The sequence below is a fragment of the Monopterus albus genome, unplaced genomic scaffold (assembly GCF_001952655.1).
Source record: "Monopterus albus unplaced genomic scaffold, M_albus_1.0 scaffold29.1, whole genome shotgun sequence".
Taxonomy (NCBI): domain Eukaryota; kingdom Metazoa; phylum Chordata; class Actinopteri; order Synbranchiformes; family Synbranchidae; genus Monopterus; species Monopterus albus.
Genome location: NW_018127909.1, coordinates 3,750,198 through 3,768,513, shown reverse-complemented (window position 1 = coordinate 3,768,513; position 18,316 = coordinate 3,750,198). Strand labels below are relative to the sequence as shown.

The following is an 18,316-nucleotide window of genomic DNA, read 5'->3' as shown; positions in this document are numbered from 1 at the left end:
ACTGGTCAGTAATTTAATAGGACCCTCTTTCCAGCTTGACTCTACTGTCTCCCACCTGACAGGATTAGACGTGGCAGCATGTGACGGTGTCACGTTTGGTGGCCAGCGTGTTTTAAGTAGTGCTTGATTACTGGTTGACAAAATGTGTATATTTGTTACCACAGGAATTCAAACAACTGGGAACCAACTTACACTCTGGATTGCTGGATGTGACTTATAGAGTTTTCCTAATCAGCTTCACCACATGTCCAATTTGATCTTTGACTGCAGGATCACAGGTCAGCACACACTCCCGTGTTGGAGTCATTTAGGCACACCGAAATAAAGCCTGAACAAATAATGCACTTTTACATAAAGAGCTCAGTTTATTATTTGATATATATCATATGCATCTTCTTATAATAGTTCTAATACCAGTAAGTCAAAAATAATAGTTTAATATATATGCATGTATATATATGTGTGTGTATATATATATAGCATGTACTGTATGTATATAAAACTAATCCAATAATCTACTTTTTACTTTCTTGTAAAAAACAACATGGAGAAACATATAATCTTCTCCCCAGCTTTGATATAGGTGCTTTAAGGGAGCAAAGATAATACAAAAAAGAAAGTTTACACCTGAACATTGCATCTTATAGAACTAGAACATCTGTCAGCAGCTAGTAATGGTGACTATCTTGGTTTAAGACACAGGAAAAGGTTGTGTTTTATCTTCTTTGCTAGAACATCTTTGACAAATACTGTATGTTTTTGTTTTATTTTTAAGTTCAGTTGAAATGGCTGAAAAAAGTATTAGATTTTAACAAGGAGAGAGAGGTGACAATGGTTGGATATGGTCAGCTGGATATGGAGACTGATTTACAGAACATTACATTACACCAGTCTCATTGTACACTTTGGATGATGAATGTCTAAAGATGAAGGAAAGGAGGGAGAGAGAGTGTGTGTGGGAAGGGGGGCGGGACAACAGAACAGAAGGGCCTGGTGAGGGGAACAGAACGAGAAAAAGAGGGAAGTGTGTAGGAAAATAATCGAAGTTTCGAACAGTGGAGGAATAGAAAGTTCCATTTCTGTGTTTCTCCACCAGTCATCTACATTTGTAAACAGAGGGTAGCAGCACAAACAGTGCAGAGGCCTCTCCATCTCCTCTCATTGATCCCCAGTGTCCCTCCCTTTCTCTAACTGCTCTCCGGGAGGTAGCTGTGTCACATTTGGCAGGGAGAGATATTCACTCTAATCTGTTTAGTTGCAGCACTGTTCAAGAGTTTTACCAACTGTACTGATTCCCCATCCCTATATCCCATCTTTGCTCAAACTCTCGATATGTACAAATAAAAACATGGAGGAAGGCAGTTTCAGGGCTGTGGACATGGATGAGGCCATGGATGACAGACCATCCGGAGATGTGGAGAGCAGCACCCGGGGGTCCATGTGTCTATCAAGGCCAGAGATGCAGGAGGGCTGCACTGCACCAACCCCCACCCTCCCTTTGTCTGAGGAGCCTAGCTGGTCAAGTTGGGGTCAAGAGGAGGCATCAAAGCTGTATGAGAAAATAAGAAAATAATTATTACAATATTACAAAAGTCGTAAGGCATTACTGACTGTTGACTTCGGAGGATGTTCCACAAATTCTGTACAAACTATAAGCAAATTTATACAACTTCACAGAAAAAAAACGTCAGCTACAAAATTTGGTTCCATTTTCTAACAAGTGGTACCATTAGGGTTAATAGACTGTAACCAATTCTGGTTAATGGACTGAAGATAGTAATAAGACCCATTATAAAGAAGGAGTCTGACTTTTTCATAAGTCATCTTTTCCCCTTTCAGCATTTATAAGCAGTATGTGCACATTTAATAAACAGTTTATAAATACTATAATACAGTTACAAGCAGGTAATGTAGAGTATTTGTTAACAATTATCCTATTATTATCATACCTGTTTATACAGCAGCCTCCACTTATGGGTGCCCATAGGAGGAGTTATTGCTGTTGACAAATACAGTACATGAATCAACTAACTGCTCACAACTACATTATAGTGTGTTACATCATATCACATGAATATGAAGATGATTATGTACTGCTTATACATGCTAAAAGATGGCATTATAGTTGTCTTACTAAAAGGGGGTTAAACTGGCAGATGCATCCATTTGTTGTAGCAACACGATCATAGATAGCAAAGGGCTTTAGGGGAAACATATTGTCTGTGTGTAAATTAACAAAGGTAATTCATGAGCAGTTTAATGTGTAGTAATGTGGCTACATCATGAATCTCTTGATATGAGTTGAGTTTTAGGTTTAATTAGGCTTAATACAAAGTCTAACTTCTGAAATCAGGCATTTTTGTATGGATCTTTGCTGAATAAACTAGCACCACTAAGACGCTATGCGGCAATGCATTAGTCTGGAAGTATTACCTCATACTGATTTTGTAGTCTGGAAGTATTACCTCATACTGATTTATACCCAGGCTTTAGCAGTACAAACATATCTTTTCTTCCCTAATAGCCTTTTTCACAGAAGACATTTTGACTTGTAGCGCAGGTGTTATGATGGCCCTACTCCATAGAAGTGTCACAGTAAGCCATTACAGTGTGACAGTGAGCCAGCGTGAACAATACCAGGACCCTGAAACTGAAGCAGCTACAGTACATGGAATTCAACCATCACTACACCTTTGTTTTTCCTACTTTGACATGTCAAAATGTCTTCTGTGGACAAAGACTAATTTGCCTGTATTCTCTCACCAGATAAGTCCAGGTCAGCAGCCTCTCACAGCAGCACAAATCCTAAATTTAACATTGAAGGTAATTTTTTTTTTGAAGGCTTTTGAAGGACTGACAGGATGAAAATGCTAATGCGAAGACAGTGGAGGAAAACACATCAATACACAAACATAAAGTCAGCGTAAGAGTAAACAACCATGTGAATGTGTTTCACTCATGCCTGTGACTGTACAGTACTCGGTGCTTTCTGTACCAGAAGTGGCTGTACTCCAGGGATATGTTGGTCTTGTCTTGCAGTCATTAAATATTAATACAGCCATCGCGCCCTCCCACTGGGGCCTGATTGAAGACGTAGGGTGGCTCACAGGAACAGGATAGGGTCATCTCTAACTCACTGTAAACCCACTGTGATTACACCTGGATAACACCACGCATGCAAACGCATTACTCAGCTGGAGCCAGTACACTGTACTCACTCATAGTATAACCCTGCAATAACACAGGATCACAACAGAGTTGCTGATCACCTGCTGATTAGTAAGCATTCCTACTGTATATTTCATAAAGTCCTGACTAAGATAATTCTGCTTGTCATTACTTAATGTAAATTTAAAGTATCTTCCAACCCAATAATTAAATGCAAATAGGTTTCAAAACTCCAGCTGAAGGAAACACACTGTATGGTAAAATGCAGTAATGGGGGCTAATTACAGGATTATGGGCCCTTGTGAAAAGAACAGCAACCTTCACTGGCTGTTCTTCTGCTTTCAATGACTTTAATTAACATAAAATAGGTTTATGAAAAGAAACGCTGTGGAGAGGGGTTCTTACCTGTCCCATAGCTTGACATTTCTACAGTTGGTGGGGCAGCAGCTGGCTGATATCAAAGCTGTGATGCACAGAGAGAATAAGAGAGGAAAGAGACAGAAGAAGAGAGCAGTATTAAAATGTGTTGTGCTGACAAGAGATGAGCGCTTCATTAATCTAATGATTTACTGTAGAGCTGGTGTCTGTTTGTTTATACTCCCAAAACAAAATAACTCATAAATAAAACATGCTGATGAAATACTGCAACTTATGTGACATTTTGGAAAGCACACTAATTGGCTTTTTTGCTGAAAGTTAGAGGAGAAGATAGATATCACTCTCATGCCTGTGCGTTAATGGACCTATAGCCAGGAGGGGATTAACTGGAAACAGGAAGAAAGGGCTAGCCTTGCACTGTCCGAAGTTCAGCTAGCCCGTGTGGTGTTTCTTGGTGAATATTTTTGCCCACTGCTTCTGTACAGCATGCTGGGAACTCCCTAATAGAGTTAACAAGAATTTTAAGTCATTATTTGCTAGACGCTGTTGTTCACCAAATAGTAACAATGTGTAATTCTCTATAAAATCAGAAATGATTGTTTTCAGGTTGCTGTTTGCTATAGAGATATAGGTCTTATAAGTTAACTGATGAACTTTAGATGTGCTAAGTGCCAAATTTTTTCACTTTGGACATAATCAGGCTAGCTGTTTTCCTGTTTCCAGTCTATATGCTAGGCTAAGCTAATTACCTCCAGGCTCTAGCTCAAAACTTAATGCACAGACATGAGAGTAGTAACAGTGTTCTCATTTAACCCAGTTTTGTGTGTTACATCTTTTGAAACTATCTTTTATCTTTTTCTCTAAACTCAAGTTACTGCATGATATTAAAATATTTAGCTACATGGGCAGGCTGATGCACTTTTAGAAAGGCATATGATAGGGAATGCAGCACGTCACGCCGTGTTGAATTTTGGGTAAAGGTGCGATTTTAGAGGGATGGCGCTGATTACCTACCATAGAGCTATGCACTGTATACATCTATAAGTTCATTTCAAAAAATAAATACTATCCCATAGAGCTACATACATACATGCTTCGACTACATCCAAATATCCACTTTAGTGTTCAGTTTGAGCCCAGACAGGACAGAAATCTGCAGTGGTTGTGTCGTCTGCCGACAGCTGGTGCCTAACGTTAGTTTCTGAACCGAGTGCCGAGATCAAGGTGCAGTCATTTTTCAGTCTGCCGCTCTTTTCAACGGGATCTCTAGGTCCACTATGAGTTAGCTGCAGTCAGCTAAGGTTATCCACCATGAATTACCACAGTCAGTAAAGTGAGATCTAACTGATTTAAGAAACTTTTTATACAGCGTCTCCCACCCAAAATGGTGCCCTTGTCCCAGCATTCAACATGGCGTGACGTACCTTCACATTCTCTATATTAATTTAAAAGGCACCTCAGGTCCATGGTTACCACTTTGTGTTGTGTTGCATTTAAAGCAGCATTTGCCCATCATCTGTTTTAATCTCTTCTGCAGCAGTGCAAGTGACAGCAAGTAGAGTGGCAGAAACCTTGACAGAGTGGGTAAATGTGAACCATAATGTACACAGTATATCTCAACTTTAATGTATCAAATCTTAGACTAAAAGATAAAGTTCAACACTGACAGGTGACAAAGATGGCCAGACATTAAACCAAAGGTTTATTCTGCTTAGGGAATGATCGATTAAAGCTTCCACTAATGATCCACTAAAGTCATGCTCTCTCACACTCTGATATCACACACACTCAACTTTACTGTCTTTAAGCACAAGGCAAGCTCTTTACTCTGTTGACATCCTGGACCAAAGATTGCTTTGCTGCTTTATTTTCACTTCTCAGGATAAACATTCCTGTCAAACAAATGGTGATAAATCAAGGCTGTGTTAAAGCATAGAACATACAGTGTTTGCTCCCGTACTGTACTCTGTGAATAGTTCTAGGTCCAGTTAAGCAGTGCAGAAATGCCTTTGCTTTAAGCAATCCAGCCTAAAAAGATATCCCTCTTTACCTCCTTTGCCCTTCAAAACAATTCTTTTATCCTTGCTGCTCTCCTGTTCTCTCACTTCCTCTCTCTCTCCAACAATGGTTTGCTCCTCATGAGTCTATAATCATATTTTCAGCACATTTCCTCTCCTTGCTGCACTAACATCTCATATTAAAAATTCATAACACTCTTGTGACCGTTGAATCCTGTAAGGGACTCCAGTAGCCTCCTTCCCTGTGTTCCCTGCCCATTCTCTCACTGCGTCTTGATGGGAGGAGGGGAGGAGGCAAAACAGCTCAGAGAGATATGAACACTCCTTTAAAAAGTGGGAGGTATGCAGCAGTGGGCTGGAGGGTGCTTCCATTTGAAAGTCAGGGTGTGTGGAATGGGGTTGATTTCACAACTGAAGCAGAGCTCACACACCAGTTAGAGAGCGGTACATGTACAATCACATCTCACTTCTTCCTTAGACAACAACACAAACAAATGTGCAGAAAGTCTACAGGAAGTGAAGCTGATGGCTGGTACACTGGGAGGCAGGACTTTGCTGGATCAATACAAACAGTGAGTGACCTAACAATATCCCAGCAGTTTCTGATTATGGTTTTGGATTGAGGCAAGAAAAGGTTTAAACAAGAATGAAAAAACAATTTAAACTATATATTTTGGGAATAATCTAATCCTAATAAATCAGCTCTTGATTTGTTTGCTATATATGAACAAAATTAAAATTAGGCCAAATATCTACAGTCTAATTAGTTTGGTGAGCTCTAGATGAATTTTCATAACAAACACATGGTTGGTACCCCTGAGCGCAGACCTTTATCTTGGATGTCAGCATTAATTTGAACCATGCTTGATGCTTTCGTTCACTGTAATATAAACTGATGTCTGTGGAGAACAGAAGGTTTGCATTGGAAATGGCTTTTGTAGACGTGTTACCACAAAGAGAAGAGGAGTGCTGTCTTTAACTACCTTAATGTGGTTTTTACTATCAGCAGTTTCTACAGCGCTGGAAACTTGAAGGGAAAACACAAGTAGCCCAAGCTGAACAATCACAATGGCAGTCTCTCTGTGGTTCCGCTGCAGCCTGACATGCAGTTATATTTATGGGGAGCTGCATACCAGCATAGCTACAGTGGCTTTGTATTGTATGTAGTCTAATGCAAACACCCAGTCACTTGAATGCTATGCTCACTTGGAGCATGAGTTTTCAAGTTTCCAGGCTTACTTCTCCATTGTGCAGCCCACTGAGGTTTTATTCTGTGAACTGTAATACGTTAGACAGTAATTTTAATTTTAGAGATTAAATGTAGTTTTCAAAACCTCATTAAGTAGAAATTATGCGTGCCTGATAAATGATATGATGTCATATTGCCACATTTTCGATTTATGGGATTTTTTACGTTTTATGAATCACAGTTTGTCAAAACTAAATATCACTGACATAATTAAGAAATACAGCACATTAAACTTTACTACATTTTTCTCTTTAATATATGGACTAATTAGTTTTCCAATGACAGCTGTGTTGTGTTCTTCTTCACTGTTGTGTGTAGCATTACCTTCTTCCACAGTATAAATAGACAAGCAAGACTATCAAAAAGCACATGTCTGCGTCTGTCAGGAGACCCCCATTCTGCATATCTGTCAAATGTCTTCCAACACAACCACACAGAACGCGTACTGGAAGTGTAGCTGTTTAGATGGTCCATTGAAAAGAGGGACCTGAACATGCTCAGATAGCTCAATACAAATGCAGAGTGATCTGACAGTGGCGTCCCTGCAGTGTCTGAATGTGGTTTTGGATTGATCGCTGAGTTCTGAAGCATGATTTTATGATTTTGCCATACATTGCTTTTGCTTAGTGCAAAATAAAGTGCCCACTATACCTTATGATTTTTCATAATGAACATTGTCATCACCGTACTGTATGAAGGTTGGCACCTCTCTGTTCCTGAGATGTTTAGGTCAGTTTCAAACATGTTTGATATTTTTGTCTCACTGTCTTCTCATTTCTGTCAGTCTAATAGTATAACTGCTCTGATATTTTGTGACTTGAAGACAACTAGTAGTGTACCTCTAGAAAATATGGCAGCGAAGAGAGACACTGCAGTGGTAACAATACAGTTTCTTGTTCAACCTACTGTATCAAGCTAACTCAGTTCTCGGTCTTAGGACTCAGACATCAATGGCTCAAACACAAGAATGATTAGCTTAAATGGATTTGTTGTCTCAAGGTCAGCAGTCACGCACATACAGGTCACAAGATTACAAACTGCTGTTGTGTGATGGAACAGTCCAGTTAACATGCACCATCTGTGTGCCAAAATCCAGAAAATCTCTTTAGAGTCGGCATAATCAGTGTTTAACGTACAGTGCATTTTCCAAATTCCAGCCAGTGTGTGTGACCTCTTAAAAGGAGAGTTATAATGTAAGAAAACATACAGTGCACTTGGAGGGTGTTTGCTGATTCAGTTATGGGCAGGGCATTAAAACCAGAACTGGATTTAACAGGATGTGACACATATATAGAGAGAAGGGCCAGAACAAGGGTATATAAATAATGTGATTACTCCAAAATAATGTGAGGCCTAAGCTCCCTTAAGTTCCACTTCTGTACACCTGAGCTCATGTGAAAGGCTTTAAATTTCCCCACAATGAGATCTGTGAGATTGGCTTAGGAAGAGTTGCTCCCACACTGAATAAATCACCGTTATGGGGGGGGGGGATCCTTCTTCCTCTACAGCCAGACACCAATTATTAACTCTATACAGGTCATAATTATACAGTTCATAGAAGTAGAGATCATTTTCAGAGATAATGTTAACACAATCAGACCTCCTTTGTTTGATGAAAAGCAAGTCTGCAAAAAATTATTCAAGGAAACTGGGATCAGAAAAAACTATAATGAAGATTTAGGAGGAAAACATTCTCTTTTCACTGCAGCATAATTTGTCAAAATCAGTAATCAAGTTGTTATTGATGTCTCAGTCAAGCCAGTAAACACATGAAGTGGCTCTCCTCAGGGCAGCTCATCTCTCAGTCCTCTTTGATCTGTCAGTTTCTCCCCTTCTCTCTCCTTTTCTCAACTTACGGGATCAATGCAAGGTAATTTCACATGGCCATCCCCTCAGAGCTCCTAAAAATCTGCCACATAAATTATTTAGGCTTGTTGGGCAGGAGAGCCTGTGGAGATGCATGGTAGATCAGTGACCTTCCGTTTAGCTAGCAGTCAGTCACACAGGCAGTCAGTCAGCAAGGCTGCGTGGCAGGAGAGCTGCTAGTCTTAACATCCCTCAGGCAGCTGCAGTCAGCGCTGTCATGTGCAACTGTGGAGCATGAGGCTAAGTTCTGAATGCATAAAGCAGAGATTACACGTGGCTGTAACACATACACTGAGCAGAAAATGCAGGCTATTTATATTTTATTTATATTTAAAACCTTTTCTAAAATCAACTATTTCTGTAAAATCTATATTTAAACAAAAGAGATCAAGAGAATAAAAAATATACAGAACACTGTCAGAGATTTATGAAAGTGAATAGTGCAACGTCAGTCCTTAATCCTTGTTTTGAGGCTTTTGTTCTCCATCTTCAAGTTTCACATCACCCCTCCACATTCTGTGAGGACCCACGCTGCCACTCACGCTAGTATGGAATGCATTCTCAAAGGTAAATTAAATATTTAAGCAGACATTTGCAAGATAAACTGCTGTTGTCCCATTTTAACCTGTCATCACTCCTCGGTGCTGATGAATAATGTAACAGACTGGGCAAGCAGTAGCGTGGAGAGATTGGTGGCATGTGTGGCTCAAATGGACGGGGATGAGATGGAAATTTCACTAAACAATGTTAGATTTCAAGCATCCCAGGATTCTTTGCTGCTTCATCTAGCACCAGTGGTTTGCATTTAATGACTTCTCTCTTCGCAGGTCCCACAAGACACTGGACCTCAATGACCCATGTCCTGAGGCCGAAACTCGTTTACACTTTTGTGGTTCTGTCATCGTAATAAGTCATTTGTGTTTAGGTAAAAATAATGTACCATACTGCATCAGATATAACACCCTGCTGAAGCAGTTTGCTTCAGAGCAATACAACAAAATACAGAATTTAGGGAACATTTCACCACATAATGCCTGAAGGATGAGCTGATATTAATGCTGGTGTCTGGTGCCTTCTGGGTAACATCCAGGTGTGGATGGGAATTTACATTTTTCTGCTCTTAAAATGCTGCACACATCTCACACAGTTCTTCTCTAACTGAAAATATGATGTTTAGCGATCTGTTATACAAGATGATACAAGATCAAATGAATACACCTAGACGATGGAGAGATATCAAAGAGGGAATTGAGATACATTCTTCTGTAACAGCAAAGGAAATGAGAGTCAGTCTGGAGAAGTGGGGGGTAATGAAATTTAATTCAATATAATCGAGAGGAAATTCCACAGACCAAAAGACTGCTGATCAAGAACCAGTAAAGTATACTAATATAAATATAACCACAGTGGTGCCAATCATTTCGTGTTGGTCGGATCAACCCATCAGTAATGGGAGATGCACACATGTGTTGCTGTCATTCTCACCAGAAAAAACATTACAACAACTGAACATAATGCACAATATGGGCAGGAGATACATTTATGCCCCAGGAAATGGATAACTACATCCTGTGTGTTATGGAGGGAGGGGATAATAATGTTCTCAGCTGCAGCAGTTTTTACATGTTATGTTTCCGATATGTTATCTCATTGTCTGCTCTCTTGTAACAGATGGTGGGTCTGTAAAAACCATCACAGTAATGCTAGCAGCAAAGCAACTTATCACTGCTGCTTCACCAGTAATACAAATGTGCAAAAGACAGGCACCACAGAAAAGCCAGCCATGCATTAAAACAAGTCTGTAGCTTTTGAAAGAAGAATTAGTTGAATACATTACAAACAAGAGCACTCAGAGAGCACATGCACCTTCACCAAGGCACAATATTCACTCACACAAATGGGTCCCTTGTGAAAAATGAGATCCAGAGCAACACAAAATGTGCACTAAAATTCTTGATCCAGATTGGATCCAGATAATCTTTTAGGGTATGATAGGCAGTTATACTGTGCATCTTACCTGAACATTTCAGGGTTCTATCTTCATTATAAGTCAAGCTATGGCAGAAAATATATGTTAAAATGGGGTTTCAATGTTAAATTTAAATGGCTGTCAGATTTGCATGAAATTTGGTCTTGTTATAGACATTGCCACACTATGCATGTGTGTCAAATTTCAAACTAATATATTTGTTTTTTTGCCCCAAGTTGAAGATGGCAATTTTTTGTGTGCTTTTTAAAATCAAGTTTAATGACCTTGACCTTTGACCTTCTTCAGCCAAAGTCTAATTACTTCTAGAGTTGGTTCCCACCAATGTCTGTACCAAGTGTGCTGATGATCCATCCAGCCATTTGTTCGTAATCCTGCTAACCAACACAACACACACACACACACACACACACACACACACACACACACACACACACACAGAGAGAGTGAGAGAAAACCAAAAACATAACCTCTTTGGCAGAGGTGGATTCATTGGTGGAAGTTGGATTCATAAGTGTATGCTAAGCATTGGCTGCAGGTCATACCAGAGTAGGCTAACACTAGGCTAATGCTAACAGACTTTATGGAAAATGAACAATTGCTGTCTTTATTTATCTATTAAAATGATTTATCCTTCTAATCGTTCATCACGGCACCATTCTAATATGGCAAGACGTTCTCACAATGTTGGCCAACTGCTTGAGACCAGAGGTGAGTTGCAAAGTTATGATACTGTATGAAGGAAGAAGAGTGTTGTCTGTTGTTGCACACTTTGCGTCTGTGATTTTAAAACATACAGTACTTTGTCACTGAAGGCTTCATTATTGACCTAACGAATGCAAGCAACACTGTCAAGTTATCATTCTTATCAATTTCACCATTGATTAGAATTCTGCTACTTACTTTCTAATGTCAAAGTGGACAAGAATTGAATTACAAGATGCGTATTAATTTTTATGTATTAAGCTGGGACTCCTTCAATTCACATTTCTCACATGGTGTAGCCCGTATAAATTTTTATCAATGGCATGGATGAATAAAGCGGTTGTGCATCTTTTGTTGGCCTCTCTTCCCTGCATCACAAGGAGGAAAATCATTTCTATATAATGACTTAAAATAAATCTTTAAAGTGATGATTAAGGAAAAATGCATTACACTGCACTTAATACATCAGTACAATGTGTGTATTCAGTGTTTGTGATGTTACTGTTGTCTGTCCCAGTGTGACTGTGACATTAGATTGACATGTAAAATTGACTTTTACGTAATGAGGTGCATGTTTAAAAAATAAACATTGCTATAAAATGGACATTACTGTGTCAGTTTGCTAACTGATGTCTCTTCTCTACTTGTGTTCCTCTTACACTATGCTACCATAGCCTGAAATTGTTACTTGTGGCAGCTGTTTAACAAAACTCAGGTAGACATTTTTTGAGTTGTACAACATGTGAGATAATCTGAAGATACTTATATTCATCTCAGCTATTATTCTCCTCAGGTTCTGTATTAAACTCACTCAGACTGAAATAATAATGCATGCAATTTACTCTTCATTTCATAATTTTCAGTGAATATGGCTGAAGAAAAAAGCGTATGGCACGGCATAAGAGGACATAAATTGTTTTCCGTTCCACTGGGTTTGCGTGCCTACCAGATGGCTGTGAAGACTGTGGAGTATTTGTCACATACCTCTGGAGCTGTGCTAGTACATGCCAAGTAGAATCCTTCATATTTCACACAGTTACTTACTGTAGAAGCTGCTGGTGTAGGAAACGGTTAGTAGCATCCTACGGTGGCTGACTGCTCAACATATAAATTCAGATTTTTTTTATATTTTAACTTAAATCATTTTTGAAACCTTTAAATATCAGTGTGGCACAATACTGTGCAGGCTCATAATACTGTAGATGTAAATCTTGGCTAAATCTGCAGTAATGTGGCACAATACTGTGCAGGCTCATAAATCTTGGCTAAATCTGCAGTAGATAATCGTTTTCCTTGCCTCTCCTAATTTATAATTTAGCTTGCCAAAAACATTTTTGCTCTTTCATTAGATGCATTTCACAATCTATTTCCCATTTATATTACTTTTGTCCTGAGTATTTAGCTGAAATAAGGACAAAACTCACGCGGTAATAGTAGACGAGTAAGACGCAATATATTGCTCTTTGCTCCATCCAGCTGGAGAAACCTTTAAAGGGACAAAGCTGATGACGGCTTGATTAAAAATGACAATGATATGCACCAGAGGTAGATAAACAAAATGCCTAATCATGCACCTCTGGTTAATGGCTGCTCTGATGGGCTAGGGTGTTTGGGATAATAGGTCTCAGGTGTGATTACAAATTCAAACACCATGTTAGCATTTAAGTTACATTTTCCCTTTTGCAGAGCTGTGATAAAGACATTCACCTTAAGAATCTCACATCTCTGACGGCCTCAACTGCCGCACTACAATTTTAAATAATAAAATACGATGCAGGGAAGACCTACTCGGTTTGAAACTTAAAAAAGGGTTTGGCATTTTATACAGAGTTTTAGGTGGTAGAAACAGTATTATGAGTCTAAACAAGTCAATCTACAGTTTAGCAAGTTTAAAAAGAAAGGAAAAGTTGGGGTACTAGCAAAGCAGTGAGACTGTCTGGTATTAATACTAATCCACTTACGTTTGGTGGAATCAGGCTAATACTCCCTCAGATCCTTTCACGCCAAGCAGCTGTGACAAATGTTTGACTTTCTTCATGCTGCTTTGGTGTGAGACTTCACAGTTTGTCAATGAGATGCTTCACATCCATCGCCTTGGCAGACAACAGCCAGAGGAAGAGGAGATGGCGTGTTACAGAGAAGACGACAGAAAGAGAGGGAGTAGAAGTGGAAGAAAACAACCAGTAATCCACTCAAATACTTCCTCGACCCTCTTTCCTCAGCTCAGCCTGGCAAACAATACGTCCTCCGGCCTCGTCCAGAAAGACGGCTTTGTAATCAGAGTTTTCTCTCCATCTGACAGCTGGTTTTTCACACTAGCAGCCAATTAGGATGGAAGGCGTAGAGGAGGAGGATGAGAGAGAGAGAGAGAGAGAGAGATGGCCTGGCATTCTCAGTGACAGGAGAGAGGAAGAGGCCATGCTTCAGTGAAGATTTCCTGTTGCACTGACAGGCAACAGCACTTCGAAACAACAGCCAGAGGAGCTAGATAGCCTAAACTGATGCTGAAATTATAGAAATTAAAAGAATTCTCAATAATGGAGAAAAACTCACCATGCTGCCAGTTTGAATCAAAAATCACCCAATGGAGTTCACCATGAATAAACCAAAGTTCAGCAGAGGCTTATCTCAAATATTCTGCTTTTTTAACCACTGTTAATTAAACCCTGACCAGTCATAATTTAGCAAGTGGAATCAGGAATGGCAGGCCTGTCATGCTTTCTCCACTCACTGAAGTGTATCTGTAGTTAGAGCAACAGGCTACCTGGTATTCAAAGACTTTGGCAGGTGTTGTTCTTTTATCTGCTTTCCAAAATTAAAGACACAAAGAGCTAAAGGGTAAGAGTTCAGTTTATGTTCTCAAACCTAAGATGATGATGTTAGTTTGCTTACTAGCAAGGCCAAGGAGCATGTCATTATTTAACAGCACATCATTTTATGGTTATGTTACATTCAGGTTATGTTAGAAAAGGCACCGATCAGGTCCGGAACACCCACTGTGTAGGAAAGCCAGTCCTGGATGTTACTAAATCTGAGTTTATGCTAAGGTTAGTAACTCCTAACATCCATCCATCCATAATACAGTATATACTGCTTATCCTGAAGAGGGTCGCAGGGAGACTGGAGCCAATCCCAGCTGACATTGGGTGAGAGGCAGGGTACACCATGCACAGGGCTGACACACAGAGACAGACAACCACACACAGACTCCTAGGGGCAATTCAGAGTTGCCAATCAACCTAAGCTGCATGTCTTTGAACTGTGTGAGGAAGCCAGAGTACCCAGAGAGAACCCATGCAGGCACAGGGAGAGCATGCAAACTCTATACAGAAAGGCCCCAGTCAGCCAGGGCTGGAACTAAGAACCTGCAGGATCCCATCAAGTACAGTATGTAGATTCCACATTTAAGACCTTTTGTTATAGTTATATTTTAAATCAGCTCAGCCAGAAACAGAGTTTTCAACCAATTTACAGGATTGGGGTTATTTAGGTAACTAGCTAAAGCTGATAAAATGTCCATTGTTTATGGGTAGGGGTTGGGCAAGTCTCCATGAAATGAACATAAGACAAAGCAATGCCCTCGGAAGTGGTGAAAGTGTGTGTGTGTGTGTGTGTGTGTGTGTGTGTGGTGGGGGGGGGGGGCTCCTACACTTTTTTCTCATGCGGCCTTTCTTTCTACTTCACAGTCATCCGAGCAGCTTAAGCTAATGTGCAGAACTTGTGATTGCTAAAGCAGAAAACATGATTAAGTCTCTCATCTTTATGAAACAAACCCTGTGACTATGGGCAGACAACCCCAGACTCTGGGTCAGGAGACGACAGCTCATGGTTGGTTATCTGTCACTGAGAGGGAATCTACCACATTAACACCTGATATTTTTGATTTGGGTCGTCCCTGAACTGACGGAAGCACTGTTTATTTAAACAGCTCAATATCACACACAGTTTTAACATCGTTTACTGGCCCACTATATTATAAGATCAAGATAATATTATTTTTTATTCACTTGTAAAATGACATTCAACTATTAATTTACACACTTAGTACTCCCTGCATTCTCTACACGCCTTTGCAATTATACCACTTACTGATTTTCTGAATCTGGTGTTACAGAGTTGAAAAGGTAAGCTATGTTTCTTTGCTGCTATGTGAACCTATCTTTCATTTTTACAAAGCAAAATTGAGAGTGGGGTATTCCTTTCTCCCAGCTGTAAAAATAACAGTATAAGTGTGATAAACTTCCCAAGAGATGTAACAGCAGATTACATTAAAAAGCTGCAAAGGTCAGAGTTGTTTTGTTTTCATTTTGGATTTTGTCAGGAATTTAAATGAGCTTCAGCAGTGGCACGTGATCATGAGCCACTACAAAACCCCCACACTGCTACAGCTACCCTGGATGGGGCACTTTAGCACATCTACCCAACTCACACACACACAAGCACACGCAAGTACATAAAAAATGAAATAATACTAGGCAAAGGGCTTAAAGGATAATCCAAACAAGTGGAGTGTACTACATCCTCACAGGAATTAAATTCCCTCTTTGACCAAAAAAGGACATGGCAGTAAGAATGGGTGGATGACACACGGGGACATGGCCACAAAGCAGCTCTCTTTACTTCTCCTATCTCACAAAAGGCTATCTCTATTCATCTTTCTTATCCTTTATTTCTTCAACACCTGTACTGTAGTTAGCTTAATTGGTGTGTTAGTGTATTCTGATTTGATAGCAACAGGCAGGTGGTATTTTTTGAAGCAATTAATTATCTGCACCACAAAAGCAACATCTCTGGTTGCATGCTTTGATCAATCTGTAAGATTGTGACACTTAACGTCCTCGTCAGTTCATGAAAGAGATAACCAATATTCTGACAGATGACAAACAAGCCGTGATGTATCAGTATACTGTAACTCCACAACAACACACACACTCTCAAACTACTCTCACACCCAGGATTAATGAAGTCTTTATGGCCCTGGTTAAAGGCTATTTGGTGTGTGCATTTTACTCTGGCAAACCATCAGGCCTGAGGGCCAATGAGTGCCCTGTGTACTCACAACATTTTCCAATTAAGGATTTGTGAGGCATTAATGTGGCATGGCTCAGGTTACATCCAGACTGAAATCTCTGATAGAATTACAGAGTGCAGAGAGAACTAAAACAGCACCACAATGATGAGTCAAATCAAAGTTGTATGTTTTTCTAATAATCTGTTGCAATCTGTAGATAGTACAAAAAAGGTGGAGAGAGTCATTACTGAGGTGACTAATTTCATAACGTTGGACTCACTTAAGGCAGTTTATAAAGAGAATGGACACACACAAAGCAGGAGAGACCAGGATATCTGGACTTTCTGTCTCCAGTAAAAGTCAAGAGCCCAAGTGCTTTATTTCCCACAATGCAATTTGATATTGTCTCTTAGTTATACCCTCCCTGTCTGGCACGTTTTTCAAACTCCACGGACACAGTTTGTTGTAACAGAGGCTTTCTATTAAAAAGCTGTAGTCTGCAAATGCAAGCTGAGGTAACCCTGGTGACATCGCAATTACATTACCAGGGTTAATTGATAAAAATGCTGCAGAACCACAGGTGACATGAGTGTTTTCACAGACCAAGTCATGCTTTGAATTATCTATTTACAATAAAACTACCAGTCCAAATAATCAAAGTGCATAAATCACTCATCATTCAGTAACTAAAGCACACATTCGCACACAATTATTGACATAATTTCATGAGAAGTGACTGAAATCCTTCCTGGATTGTTGGGTTTACTCTGCTCTGTGTATACTGATTCTTTTGTAATTTCAGCCTCATATTGCAAAGTCAGATGTTCCACCTTGAGGAATTCATCCTTTAGCTTCTGCCAGCTCTGTGCCACTCAGCACTCTTTTTCCAGAAATCATTATCAGCCACTGTGGGGTATTTAAACAGCAGCCAAGTTGATACTCTGATATTCCGCCTTCTCTCTGACACCCTTACCTCCCACTGAACTCATTCTAAAGGGGCAGGAGCAAAGATCTGGGACTAATTCATTGTATACTATAAGAGATGCATGTATGCTTGTGTTTGTGTGCCAACAGGTGTAACTGAATCACAAGCTGAAATCTGAGCATACTTCATTTGAGCTGACTGTTCAAAGTAGAGACAGAACATGTAAAATAAATATTTCTGAACCCTTTATTTTCTCTCTCATCCACACAGCCAACCCACATTCCTCTAGAGACCACCACAAAAATCAATAACGCTATAAATTTTGCAACAGTCAGAATGAAATAAGGTATCTCTATTTTCTCAATCAAATAAGTGCATTTCAGTCGCTTATTGCACAGCAGATTTTCCTTTTGTAAATGTTTGAGTTTTTACAGAGAAAAGATTGTCTGTACCCTAAGGTATCCTTCTTTGGAAACACTAGATTATCCAAACTTGTATTGATCAAGTTTGTGAGAGTGTGTAATGTGTGTGGCTTGAGGCTATCTGAAATTATCTCATCTTTGCATGTAAAATATGTTGCACAGCATCATCCACCACGTTCAAGAGGTTGTTAATTAGAGGTTAATTAGAAGGTCAGGACACAGAACCAGCACATGCACTCACACAGAAACACCGCCCTGCACACACGCACCTACCATTCATGCCGTTGTAGATGCTACGATGATGCGGTGACAGCTCATCTCCAGCCGGCCTCCTCTGCCCCTCTCTCACAGGGCTGCCAAACTTCACATGGTCAGGGCTCATACTGTACTGGTGCCTATGTGTTTCGGGGCTGCCCCCTTGGACCACGCATCCTTTTTCCTGGTGCTCACTGCTGCCTATATTTGCATGCCGTGTTTCGGGGCTCCCACAGCCTGTACTGCTAATGCTGCTCCTGTGGTGCCTCTGAAAGAGCTCCCCACTACCTCCCTGGCTCAGGAAATGCTGCCTCTGGCCCAGGAGGAGGTCA

The 18,316-nt window shown here is 40.0% G+C and overlaps 1 protein-coding gene across 1 annotated transcript in view; it reads right to left on the bottom strand.

Annotated features, from left to right (window-relative positions):
• Window positions 1–497: 497 nt before the first annotated feature.
• ccdc85al (coiled-coil domain containing 85A, like) overlaps window positions 498–18,316 on the bottom strand; it is a 20,830-nt gene continuing 3,011 nt past the window's right edge. The window contains exons 3-5 of the mRNA XM_020596225.1: window positions 18,003–18,299; window positions 3,574–3,631; window positions 498–1,549 (exon numbers count right to left, since the gene is read on the bottom strand). Of these exons, the coding sequence (XP_020451881.1) occupies window positions 1,531–1,549; window positions 3,574–3,631; window positions 18,003–18,299 (374 nt within the window). The 3' untranslated portion in view covers window positions 498–1,530. The remainder of the gene's footprint in view (window positions 1,550–3,573; window positions 3,632–18,002; window positions 18,300–18,316) is intronic.